At 41.6% G+C, this 11,073-nt stretch overlaps 3 protein-coding genes across 5 annotated transcripts; 2 read left to right on the forward strand and 1 right to left on the reverse strand.

The window, feature by feature from the left end:
- Nucleotides 1-115: 115 nt before the first annotated feature.
- Nucleotides 116-6,984, reverse strand: LOC309719990 (sphingomyelin synthase-related protein 1-like). Of its 3 annotated transcripts, none has more exons than XM_082556458.1 (6): nt 6,432-6,984; nt 3,576-4,196; nt 3,313-3,408; nt 3,107-3,224; nt 2,780-2,930; nt 116-1,924 (listed from the first exon to the last, which is right to left on the reverse strand). In XM_082556458.1, exons 2-6 carry the CDS (start codon nt 4,193-4,195, stop codon nt 1,620-1,622), a joined length of 1,290 nt encoding a protein of 429 aa, XP_082412584.1. In that variant the 5' UTR covers nt 4,196; nt 6,432-6,984; the 3' UTR covers nt 116-1,619. The 3 variants fall into 3 exon arrangements, with proteins under 3 accessions (XP_082412584.1, XP_082412583.1, XP_082412585.1); XM_082556457.1 differs by having other exon boundaries at nt 3,576-4,199; nt 6,432-6,982; XM_082556459.1 differs by lacking the exon at nt 6,432-6,984 and adding an exon at nt 5,987-6,110 and having other exon boundaries at nt 3,576-4,199.
- Nucleotides 6,985-7,250: 266 nt separating this feature from the next.
- On the forward strand, nt 7,251-8,730 carry LOC309720075 (dual specificity protein phosphatase 13A-like). Its single transcript, XM_082556650.1, has 4 exons — nt 7,251-7,936; nt 8,018-8,232; nt 8,313-8,517; nt 8,639-8,730. Exons 1-4 carry the CDS (start codon nt 7,725-7,727, stop codon nt 8,658-8,660), a joined length of 654 nt encoding a protein of 217 aa, XP_082412776.1. The 5' UTR covers nt 7,251-7,724; the 3' UTR covers nt 8,661-8,730.
- Nucleotides 8,524-10,229, forward strand: LOC309720077 (dual specificity protein phosphatase 13A). Its single transcript, XM_082556654.1, has 3 exons — nt 8,524-9,042; nt 9,215-9,432; nt 9,516-10,229. The coding sequence occupies exons 1-3, from the start codon at nt 8,918-8,920 to the stop codon at nt 9,725-9,727; spliced, it is 555 nt and encodes a 184-aa protein (XP_082412780.1). The 5' UTR covers nt 8,524-8,917; the 3' UTR covers nt 9,728-10,229.
- The last annotated feature ends 844 nt before the right edge of the window (nt 10,230-11,073 follow it).

Below are 11,073 nucleotides of genomic sequence, written 5' to 3' on the forward strand. Positions count from 1 at the left end.
AATTACACATATAAGGTTTAATGTGCAAAATATACATTTTTTGCAATGAATATTCACATACTTTATTGAGTTTAACTCTGAATATAGGGAGCTCTATGTCAGTGGTGAGTTCATCTTAGTGCAAGTGAAATAAAAGACATTTTTTATGTTAGTGCAGAGGATTTTTTTTTTTTTTTTTTTGCACATCTAAAGAAACGAGTGCTCCTTTGGTAGCAGCTATCCAACAGGTGTCAGATATGTTTGCAGCAAAGCCTGAGCTCTGAGGCATCACCACCTCAACTCCCGAAGAGGCACAACTACAGTATCAACCCACAGCTATCTCATTAGATTTCTGCTGTAATTATCAAGTACCACCAAAAACCCAAACCACCACCGAACAGTAAACAAACCCAAAGCAGAAGCTAAGAATGACAAAAGTGATCATTTAAAGGCAAATCTTCAAAGAAAATAAATGTACCTGCATCGCTTAGCCAACAAATAAATCTCATTCTTTTCCTTTGGCAGTGTGCAATTACATTTAAAGGTACTGCTCAACATTTTGAGACAAACACTTATTCAGCGTCTGATATAATGTACATATGAAACTGACTTTTTGGAGTCATGTGACCGCTAACCACGTGATGTTAACTTTTGCCATTTTGGACATGTGACAATATAGGCCAAGTAAATAAGGCCCCACTCTCACAGGTGTAGAGAACATTCAGTGACCCGACCCCCACCAGTTACTAGGGAAAAACGAGTAATCCCCTACTGGTTGGCAAAAACCTCTTTGAGATTATTTTGATTCCCCATAGTTACGTAGCATGAAAACAGCAACTTGTCTGCAATCACTCACCAACTGCTCTCCAAAAAGTAGTTAAACTGTGAGAAGTCCAACAAACAGAGACTATTTGACTTTAAAGTGAAAGCAGAAGTTGAGTTTTAAAAATAACATTGTAAACTGTGAGAAACAGCTTTTATTTTGGAGACAATCTCCATTTCTGGTTTGCGCTACACTTTTTCCAAGTTTCACTACCACTCAGTGGTTAGTAAGAGAGTATTTCCACTTAAGTTGGTATCTTCCATGCTAACTACAGACGTTTACAATGATCTTCTTGCAACCACGGCAATCACAGGGTGAATGTATTTTTCTTAGCAACTGGTGGTTGTATCATGTCCAACATGGTGAGAAATCTGTTGTCCTGTGAGAAACCTCTATAGTTAGCAGCCAGACAGCATAGCTTAGCTTAGCGTAAAGACCAGAAACAACCAACGACATTTATCCAAAGTTAAAAAATAAAAAAATAAAAATCCAAACAACAAATATCAAAACATCAGTATTACTAAAACTTGATGTTTATAAAAGAGTTTATCATTTCAAATGTGCTGGTAGTGTACCCTTAAACAGACCCTGGTCAACTATACCCCGGTTTCCAGTCCATGTGCTAAGCTTAGCTAAATGTCAACATAGAAGTTAGCTAACTTCTATATTGACAGCTAATCTAACATGTAAGAAAGTATTGTTCCACAACTGTCACTTTTATCAGAGAAATTAATCAAAGAGAACATGTTTTTAAGTTTTTTCACTAAGGCATTCACATTAGAGTCCCATGCATGTTTCCACTACTGTAACTTCAACTTTATCCAATCAGAGTTTTCATGAAGGCCGGTTTACTGAAGGGCCAGTGATACTGGTTGGGGACGGGTCCATTCACGTTACACTCAAAAAAGGAGAACATGGGGAACCAAATGCGTGCCCTTCGGCTATGCTGGTAGGCACGAGTGTTAGCTAAGGTGTGATAGTAGAGGAAGAGGCGGGTGGTGATGTAGAAGGCGATGAACACGTCGATGGAGTAGTGCTCGTGAGCAGCCAGGATGAAGAAAATCCCAAACAGGTTTAACACCCAAGATATGGTGTGAATCAGATTCCATGTTCGTGGAGTATCTGCAATTAGGAAACATAATTATAAGACATGCTCAGTGTATTTTATGTATATCCAAAGCTTGCAGACATCCTTGGTACTAGTTTATTTTGAGCTGGACAGCTGGTATGAGATATTTGTGCTGATATACTTTGTTGTTGCCAAATGTGCCACTGTGCATTTTGTCCAGACATATCCACTTTGGTCTTCTCTATCCAAAAGACATTTTTCCAGAGGTTTTGTGGTTTGTTGAAAGGAAGTTTTCAAAGCTTAACATTAATGCCATGTTCTTTTTAGGGAGAAGAGTCTCGTGGCAACTCTTCCAAACAAGCCATACTTGTTCGGTCTTTTTCTGATTGATGGACTTCAAATAGTTTGGAAATGGACTTTAACTGCTCCCAGACTGATGGGCAGAAACAACTGTTTCTGATACATTTCATGTTTGGCATTGTGTTAACACTTGTCTAAATGCTCCAAATCAACAAACAGCCGCTGCAAACCTCTACTGTGATAGAGGTGCTCACACTTGCTGATGATCAGATATTACTTACACTTGTTTCTACTTGTGGTCTTGATTCCTATGACAGAGGTAAGCCTGTGCTTAGTTGTTTTATGCATTACTTCTGCATTTTGGCTTATCTATTGTTAAATAAATAATGACATGAGGTGTATTTAAGGGAATTTAAGACCTGCTGAGGAACAGGTGATTTATAAAAAAAATTAAGTCCCAATACATAAAACCTTAGAGTTAAAAGAAGGTGTACTTTCCTTAATTATAATCACATCATTTCTTTCCTACTAGTAAAAATACAAGACCTAACAAGAAAGTACACTCTCACTAAACTCATTGAAAGCCGAACAAAATAATTAATCCTCACATTCAGTCACAAAGAAGTTGAGCATCGTGATGACAACAGTGTGCCCACTGAACATGTAGTCTCCACAGGTTTGCACGCCTGTCAGAGTCATCCCAAATCCACTCCAGATTGTTAGAGCCCTCTGTATCTTTCCCCAGGTGTCACCATATGTCTGAGGGACAAAAAAAACCCCTCCAGTAATTAGTCATGCTGTGAATCACAGTGGCAGCTGTTTATTAGTTATCACCGCAGTACAGCTGAGTGATCAACTGAACTGTAACACTGCCAACAGCAATGAGAATAAAAATAAAAAAAACTCCAGGAGGAAAAATGATTTGCACTTCCCACCTTGCTGGCACACTTCAGGTGCTGCCCTGGCACAGAAAGCGAGGTGGCAAACATGGTGCAGCAACGAAGCAAAAACACCGTTCCCATTAAAGAACACAGCCGTCTGAAGAGGATGGACCTGAAACACAGACGCACGCCCAACTCAGCGTAATGTGATGGCAGCAGCTAGAAATGTGCAAACTGCAGAAACGGGACCTATGGGCTACCTGTGTTTGTGAAGGAGCAGGATCAACAGAAACATGTAACATAAGATGAGACCACAAGCTTCAGCCATGGCAAAAGCCCAAGGAATTCTGGGTACACTGTTAAGAGTACAAAAACATGCATATCAGAAAGCAGATAAGATATGAGTGCAGCTCAATGTGTACGTGAACTATGGAGCTTACGTTGCTCAACAATCCCTGGAACCACCATATAGATACTTATCAGTGCAAAATATGCAAAACATATAAAATATGCAAGCTTGTACCTGTCCAGGAATATATCAGGCAGCGGTGGGTATGTCCTCATGTCAGGGACGCGCTCATGTACGATGACCATGACAAAAGATGTGAATCCAAAAACAAGAAAAACATATATGGAACTGATGACTGTTTTCCAAACCTCTGGGTCCAATCTACCAGCTAAGTGCTGCCTACACCTCCCGTTGGAGTGTGTGTGACACAGCACCTCTCCTGAGCTGTATCCAGATCTATTGCTGTTCCTTGACCGCAGCTCAGTCCCGTTACACAAGCGATCACCTCCATTACACCCGTCAGCTCCATCGCAGCTCCACTTGACCCCAGTAGTGCCTGTGGAGAGCCCGGCGGGAAGACTGTCCGAAGGTGAGAGGCCCAGCTCCTCTAGCTGGGCCTGGTTTTTTCTCTGGAGCTGGCGGAGGGCTATGGTTAGCCTTTTGATGTCTCCCAGCACCGTGAGGCCCAGAGGAGGACCCCTCAGGTCGGCCTCAGTCAGAGCCAGCAGACTGAGGCCGTCCAGGCGGTGCTGTGTGCACAGTAGCTCCACGTACTGCCCAAAACCTTCTTCCTTCAGCCACTGGGCCACCTGCTTACAGCTCCAGGCACTCACATCATCTTCCGACAGTGCCATGCTGCTGCAGAAACAAACACTGTTAAGTAACGTGGGGTATGACAGATAAAAAAATAACTGAAATTACAGCGGCAGAGAAAAGAAGTATGCACACGCACACACACTGATGTTCTGACTGATCAAAGGGTGCTGTTAACAATTCTCTAAAGCTTGATAATTAAGTGCCACGTCCTCCTCTGCATTTTGATCACTTGATTTCATAACTGTTCAGTGCCATTCTTTTAATGCAAAACTGCCTGAAGCTCACCCACTGACACTTCTACTCAATTTGCATGAAAATTAACACGAGCACTTTCCCCGCTGTTCATATCATACAGCGCTGCAGTTATATAAATTATTCATAAGTTTGCTGATTATTCTCCACAGTGTAGCGGTTTATACATTCGAATAACAAGCAAGAGATCGCTGGTTTGATCCCCGGGAAGAGTCATGAATCTCTTTGGTTCATCCAGAAGATCATCTGGGGTGTAGATCTGCCAAATTAAATATGCGGAAAAGCCCGCTGTGGCGACCCGTTATGAATGACAGAGCAGCTGAAAGTAGCTTCTTTATTCTCCAAACCATTCATGTTTTTTTTTCTTTTTTGGCATGAAATTTGATTTAAAAAAAAAAAAAAAAAACAGCATCAGGCACAGCAGCATCTCAAACAAAACAGTATAGTAACCAAAGTAAAACTAAATGAGAGCAAATTTCAACAAATTTATTGTTTCTTTAGTAAATATATGGGTTAGAGGTCTGTTATTTTTGTCACAGATAAGCATATCCATCATGACTTCTCCAAAACTGGGATTTGTAATCCAGCCGTCCCAGAATTGAAGCCACTTTGATAATTTAGAGATTGTTAGATGGACAAAATGAGTCCTTTCAAGGTCAAGGCAAATTGTTATTGCCGTATTTTACAGTTTTCACATTTTTGGTCACTTTAACAATTAAAAAGTCATCATTTTTAATCAGTAAGTGCAGGGTTAATTAGCCGAGGGGTTGGCTGCCTGCTTGTGCTCTTATTTAGTGAAACTCTGCAGTGCACGCTGCAGCCTGCTTAGCTGGTTTTGCCTCATCTGTGTTCAGGTCAGTGACTGTACGTTAGCACTTTGTCCTGCTTTAGCCAGGACAGAGTGTCCCACCTAAAGCAGGAATTCAAAACCCCAAAACAGTGAGTCACTAAAAAAAACCACAGGAGACTATAATCAATCTTTGCTTTGCAGTTCGCTCATTTCTGCCCTTTGAACTTCTGACAAGCTCACCACTGTACAGCTCCACTCGTACTCCAAAGGTCTACAAGTTCAACCAACACGGCTGTAGTACTGTACCGATGGCCTGCCTGCTGAGTCGACACTATATACAGCCTTGAAATTTTTATTTTGTACTGAACCAAACCGAGAAAATCCAGGAATAATTCTTTTTTATCATGATGTTAAACAGGCTCATTATGGAGCTGACTGATTGAATGATTAGCTGATCAAGCAGCAAAAAATTAACTGACAAAATTCATCAAACAATCCCTCTAAGAAGCAGAAAATCTGGTAGAGTTTCTGGAACGTGCTGTACATTTTTTCGTAATATATTCTGACATTTTAACAGCTAAACATTTATGACAAGATTAATTGATTTAAAAATAAAACAGCCTAAATACTAGATTCTAGCCTCAAAGCTTTTGTTGGTGGTTTCTGAATTCCGCCTTCAGCCTGACAGCCACACCTAGTATGACATCACTCCTCTGACACTGGTTCAGTTTGGCACTGAAAGTCACCGCTGATGAAAATCCCTGAAACCTACAAGCAGCTCACTCACCGAGGCGTGTGCAGATCTGCTCCCTCAAAGAGAAATAAGTTATTTTTAACTAGCCTCGAGATTTTACTGGCAACATCCCGCAGCTACTTGGGATATAAAAGTGCCATGTCAGCTTGTTTGGCTGGCTTACAGTGAGTCACAGTCAGGCAGTAGGACACAGCTCAGTGTGTGTGTGTGTGTGTGTGTGTGTGTGTGTGAGAGAGAGAGAGAGAGAGAGAGAGAGAGAGAGCGAGAGAGAGAAAGCCCTTCAGTGTGTGAGAGAGACAGAGGCAGCTCAACAAAGAGCTCATAGTGTCTTTTCACCGCAGAGGCTACAATGTAACGTCAGATTGCAACATTTCACTACTAGCTCAGCAACTTTCTTCACATGAACAAAAATGTTCAACTTAGAGCAAACACGTCTCAGGAAGTCCACTTTATTATAACCAATGATCGTCTCACTTACCAAACATCCACTGTCACTGCGCTGCTACAAGGTGCGGATGAGCCGTCTGTTTACTCCACCGCTCATAGGAGTATTTCACAGCCAACATGCTTCGGACTACTAAGCAACAACAAACAGGAAGAGGCAACAGCAAACAAAAAGCAGCCAAGAGGAGCAGGATGCTTCCTGCGAGACTTCAGCTCAAAGGACACTGACATCTGCTGGTTACACTTGGAAAGCCTGGGATAATCCGTCAACTTTGACTGTTTTATTGTGGTTTTCGTTCTTAAAACAGTATTGTCATTCTTGCCTTGGCATTCATTTCCCCTCCTTTATAACATTCAAACTTTTTTATATGAGGTTATGTTATACATCAATATCTCATGCATGAACTTAAGCTATGTATAAGTGAAGAGTGTGCTATCGTTTTAGCAACAAATCATTGATGAAATGAGCTGTTTTCATTGTCATTTTGGGGCATTGAATATTAGTGTCAAGACGACTGCGGCAGTAAATCTTGTTACTCTTTTAGCCGTGAAAGCATCATTATGTAGAGGAAAGTAGGAAGAAAAGTTAATACAAACTAAACCTATAATGTTAAAAACATGTGCCATCATTCACTAAGCAAATGCTTATTAGAGATTACAATAAAACTGCATTTATGTATGCAGACATGGTACCTACTAAAGCATCAGAATGGGGAATAAGGGTGATTTAAAAGTCTCTAAATGTGGCATTGTTGCTGGTCTGGTCTGAGTATTTCAGAAATGGCTGACTTACTGGGATTTTCTTGCATAACTGTCTTTAAGGTTTACATAGAATGGCCCAAAAAACAGAAACTATTCAGTGAATGGCAGATCTCAGAGTGAAAATGCCTCTGGACTAACTGCTTTAAGCTGCTGGGAATTCTCATTATGACCAAGATATGCAGAAGAGCATGGATAACACACGATAACACACCTTTCTTGAACATAACAATGAGTTTATTGTACTCAAATGGTCTCCTTGGTCTCTCAACAGATAATTATATTCTCAACATAAATGTTTTTAAATAGTTTTTTCTATCACGTTTAAGTAGATCTCATGTCATATACCTTTCCTACAGATTGTACCGTTGAGTCTGCCATAACTGGAAAGCAAGCTTGAGAGGTTGACTGAGAACCAGTGCCAATGAGCCACCTGTTTTTGACAGTCAGAGGCTGAGTGAGGTGGAACTGCTGCTGAAAGAGAGTCAAGGCGAAGGCAGCAGAGTGCAGCTTGGTTTCATTTTGGTAAAGAACAAAGCAGACCGTCTGCCATTGTAAAAACTTTGCAATGACAGACAGAAAGTCCTCCTCAGGTGCTGCCACAGGGATGATATGTGATATACAAGATTTGGAGCCAAAACAGGAGAAGTGTGTGGCAGGGGGATCAGAGAGAAAGTGGGAGATCCCATCTCTCCAGGATCTGGAGGAGGTTTTACACTCAGCTCCACGCTCCTGTCGACATGGAGACGAGGTGTGGCCGAATCTGTTTCTGGGAGACATGTGAGTATCGTGAGCTGGATTTAAATTCAACGTATGCACATCTGGATTGTATTCATGTGTTACATCTGCTGTTTGTGTCAGGTTTATGTCTCATGACAAGTTTGGGCTCTACCAGCTAGGGATCACTCATGTGCTGAATGCCTCACATGGTAAACTCTGCTGTAAAGGTAGTGATGATTTCTATGGAACCACAGTGAAATATTACGGAGTCCCTGCCAACGACCTCCCCACATTTGACCTCTCGCCATATTTCTACCCCGCAGCTGAGTTCATTCACCAGGGTTTGACATCAGGAGGTACTGCAAGCAGATTTTCAGAGAGGATGATACAGATCTGAGTTTTCATTATATTTGTTTCTGCCTTTTCTGACTTTCAGGGAAAGTGTTTGTGCACTGTGCTGTGGGTGTGAGTCGTTCAGCTGCATTGGTCCTAGCCTACCTGATGATTCATCATCACCTCAGTCTGTTGTCCTCTATACGTTGTGTGCAGCAGAAGCGCTGGATTTTTCCCAACAGAGGCTTCCTGCGACAGCTCATAGACCTGGACCAAAAACTGCAGGATGATGGTTTAAACGAGCCAGAGTAAGAAAGCCAGAAACAACCCTCTATTTCCTCCTCCATTTGCACCATTTATTGCATGTATAAACCAAAGTGTTCAGCTTCATTCACTCCCCTCCCCTGTCCTCTTCTAATGTGACATCAGTGGTATCAGAGCGAGCTCCTGAATTCTCCCCCTGGGGGTTTTTAGCATCAGTGAACAGACCAATCAATGCTACAGCGTTACAACATTAAATAACTACATCCAGACAGTCCGAGAGCACACTGAACACAGAGAGCTAATTTTGGAGCCAAGCAGCGTTCAAACAACCACCTGCTCATGCCTCTCACCGAGCTGTAGACTTCGGTGGGAAGGGGGACGGTGGGCACAGACAGCCAGAGCAGTGCGGGGGTGTGCTGAAGGAGCAGTCTGCGTCCGGGGAGAATGTCAAGGAGCAAACAGCTACAGGACCTGCTACTCATTAAAGAACTGGAGGTCATCTTGGATTCCTGCCCTGTGGGGCTCACACCGGTGGATGAAGTCTGGCCCAACCTGTACATAGGAAATGTGTGAGTGTGCTTTTGTACAACATCTTTCTGAATTCTGTTGGAGAGAAATGCCTGCTGAAAAGGAGAATTTGTATTCCTTTTACATTTAAGTTATTTAGCATTTATAGACACTAGACATGGCTGTTCTATTCTTTAGTTTTACTCTTTTTTCCATCTTTTTCCATGTCTACAGGGCTGTAGCACAGAATAAAAAGACATTGCATAAGCTTAGCATCACTCATGTCCTGAACGCAGCGCACTCCAAGCAGGGCAGCATTGGTGACCAGAGTTTTTATGGGAACACCTGCGTTTACTTTGGCATCCCAGCGGAGGATTCAGAGGACTTTGACCTCAGTCAGTACTTTAAACCTGCAACTGACTTCATACACAAAGCCCTGATGAGCAAAGATGGTAAACTGAATGTGAATATTATACTGTTTTTTTTTTTCTTTTCAAGAGCTGGCCCTCATGATATTTTCCATCCTTTTCTACAGGAAAAGTTCTGGTGCACTGCATCATGGGTGTGAGTAGATCGGCCACTTTGGTCATAGCGTACTTGATGCTGTGGCAGCGTCTTACTCTGAGAGATGCTCTGAAGCATGTTGTCCAAAAACGAGCCATTTACCCCAACCGGAACTTCCTGTCCCTCCTCCTCAAGCTGGATGAACAGCTGACACGAAAGAGGAGGCTGTGTCCTATTCTCTGACAGCCTTTGTTCCTCACTGCACCTTCATTTGATTAATGAACACCTCTCCATATGTAGAACTCCACTCTAATTGGCGATCAGTAGTTTGTAAATATGATGTGTAATTAGATTTTGTTTGATGTAGTTGCAGGTGTAAGTCTGGAGTGACCTTTATTTATTTATTTTTATTTTCGAGGTTGTCTGCTGCCTTTCTACAGTCCAGCAGCAGCAGCGCTCACACTGAGCCTTTATGTCATGTTTCTCCTGGTTTGTTTTTCATATTTAAATCATATTCAAATGTTCTCTGTGAGTGGTAGGAGTCCTGCTCACATGCTATGTACGGACAGTTTTATGAAACCCATTAATGTTTTGTCAAATCTCACTTAAATTGTTTGGTCAGATGCATAATGTTCAAAAATATGTATATCTGACTTCTAACAAGGTTTAACCTTGAACAGTTTTCCTGATAAGACACCTACTTTTTTAGTCAAGGATTCCTCAAATAAAATAATTATTTGTTTCACTTTGCTTTTTTTTTTTTAATTGCCAAGAGCTTACTTAATATTGCCTAATCAATCTGACAAAAACAGGTATGTCTAATTGCTGAGCTGTATATCTTAACAGTGCTCTGTTTGATTGAGATCTGGTGACTGTGGAGGCCATTTGAATTCAGTGAACTCATTTAAATGTTCAAGAAAGCAGTTTTTATTGATCTGAGCTTTGTGACACAGTCTTTCATCCTGCTGGAAGCAGCCATCTGAAGATGGTACAGTGTTGTCACAAAGGGATGGACATGGTCAGCAACAATACTCAGGTCAACTGTGGTGTTTAAATGATGCTCAGCTGGTACTAAAGGGCCCAAAGTGTATCAACAAAATATCTCTACAATCATTCCAGCACCATCAGCTTGAATGTCGCAGCAGAAATCGAGATTCATCAGAACAGCTGATGTTTTTCCAGTGTGCTGTTGCACAATTTTGGTGAGTCTGTGCAAACTGTTCTTTTCTGACAGGAGCCACACCCACTGTGGTCTTCTGCTGCTGTAAGCCAAAGTTAAATGTGATATACGTTCGGAGGTCCTCTTCTGCATACATTTGTTGTAACAAGTTGACCTTGACAAGTGGTTACATGACTTTATACTGCCTTCGTACCAGCTTGAAGCAGTCTGGCTTCAAGATGACCTTTTTAGACAGAGTTGTGTGGGGAAATCACATTAGATAAATGGACTGGTTCATATATAGCGTTTTTCTACTTCACCTGAGCACAAAACTTCAAAAATTCAATAATGTGAAGTTATACAACTTTACACTCATTCATACAAGCGCTTTTCCCCCCAAGTAAGTGCTTTTTATCTAACATTCATGTAC

The sequence above is a fragment of the Aulonocara stuartgranti genome, assembly GCF_965226115.1.
Source record: "Aulonocara stuartgranti genome assembly, chromosome: 13".
In the NCBI taxonomy this organism is placed as follows: Eukaryota; Metazoa; Chordata; class Actinopteri; order Cichliformes; family Cichlidae; genus Aulonocara; species Aulonocara stuartgranti.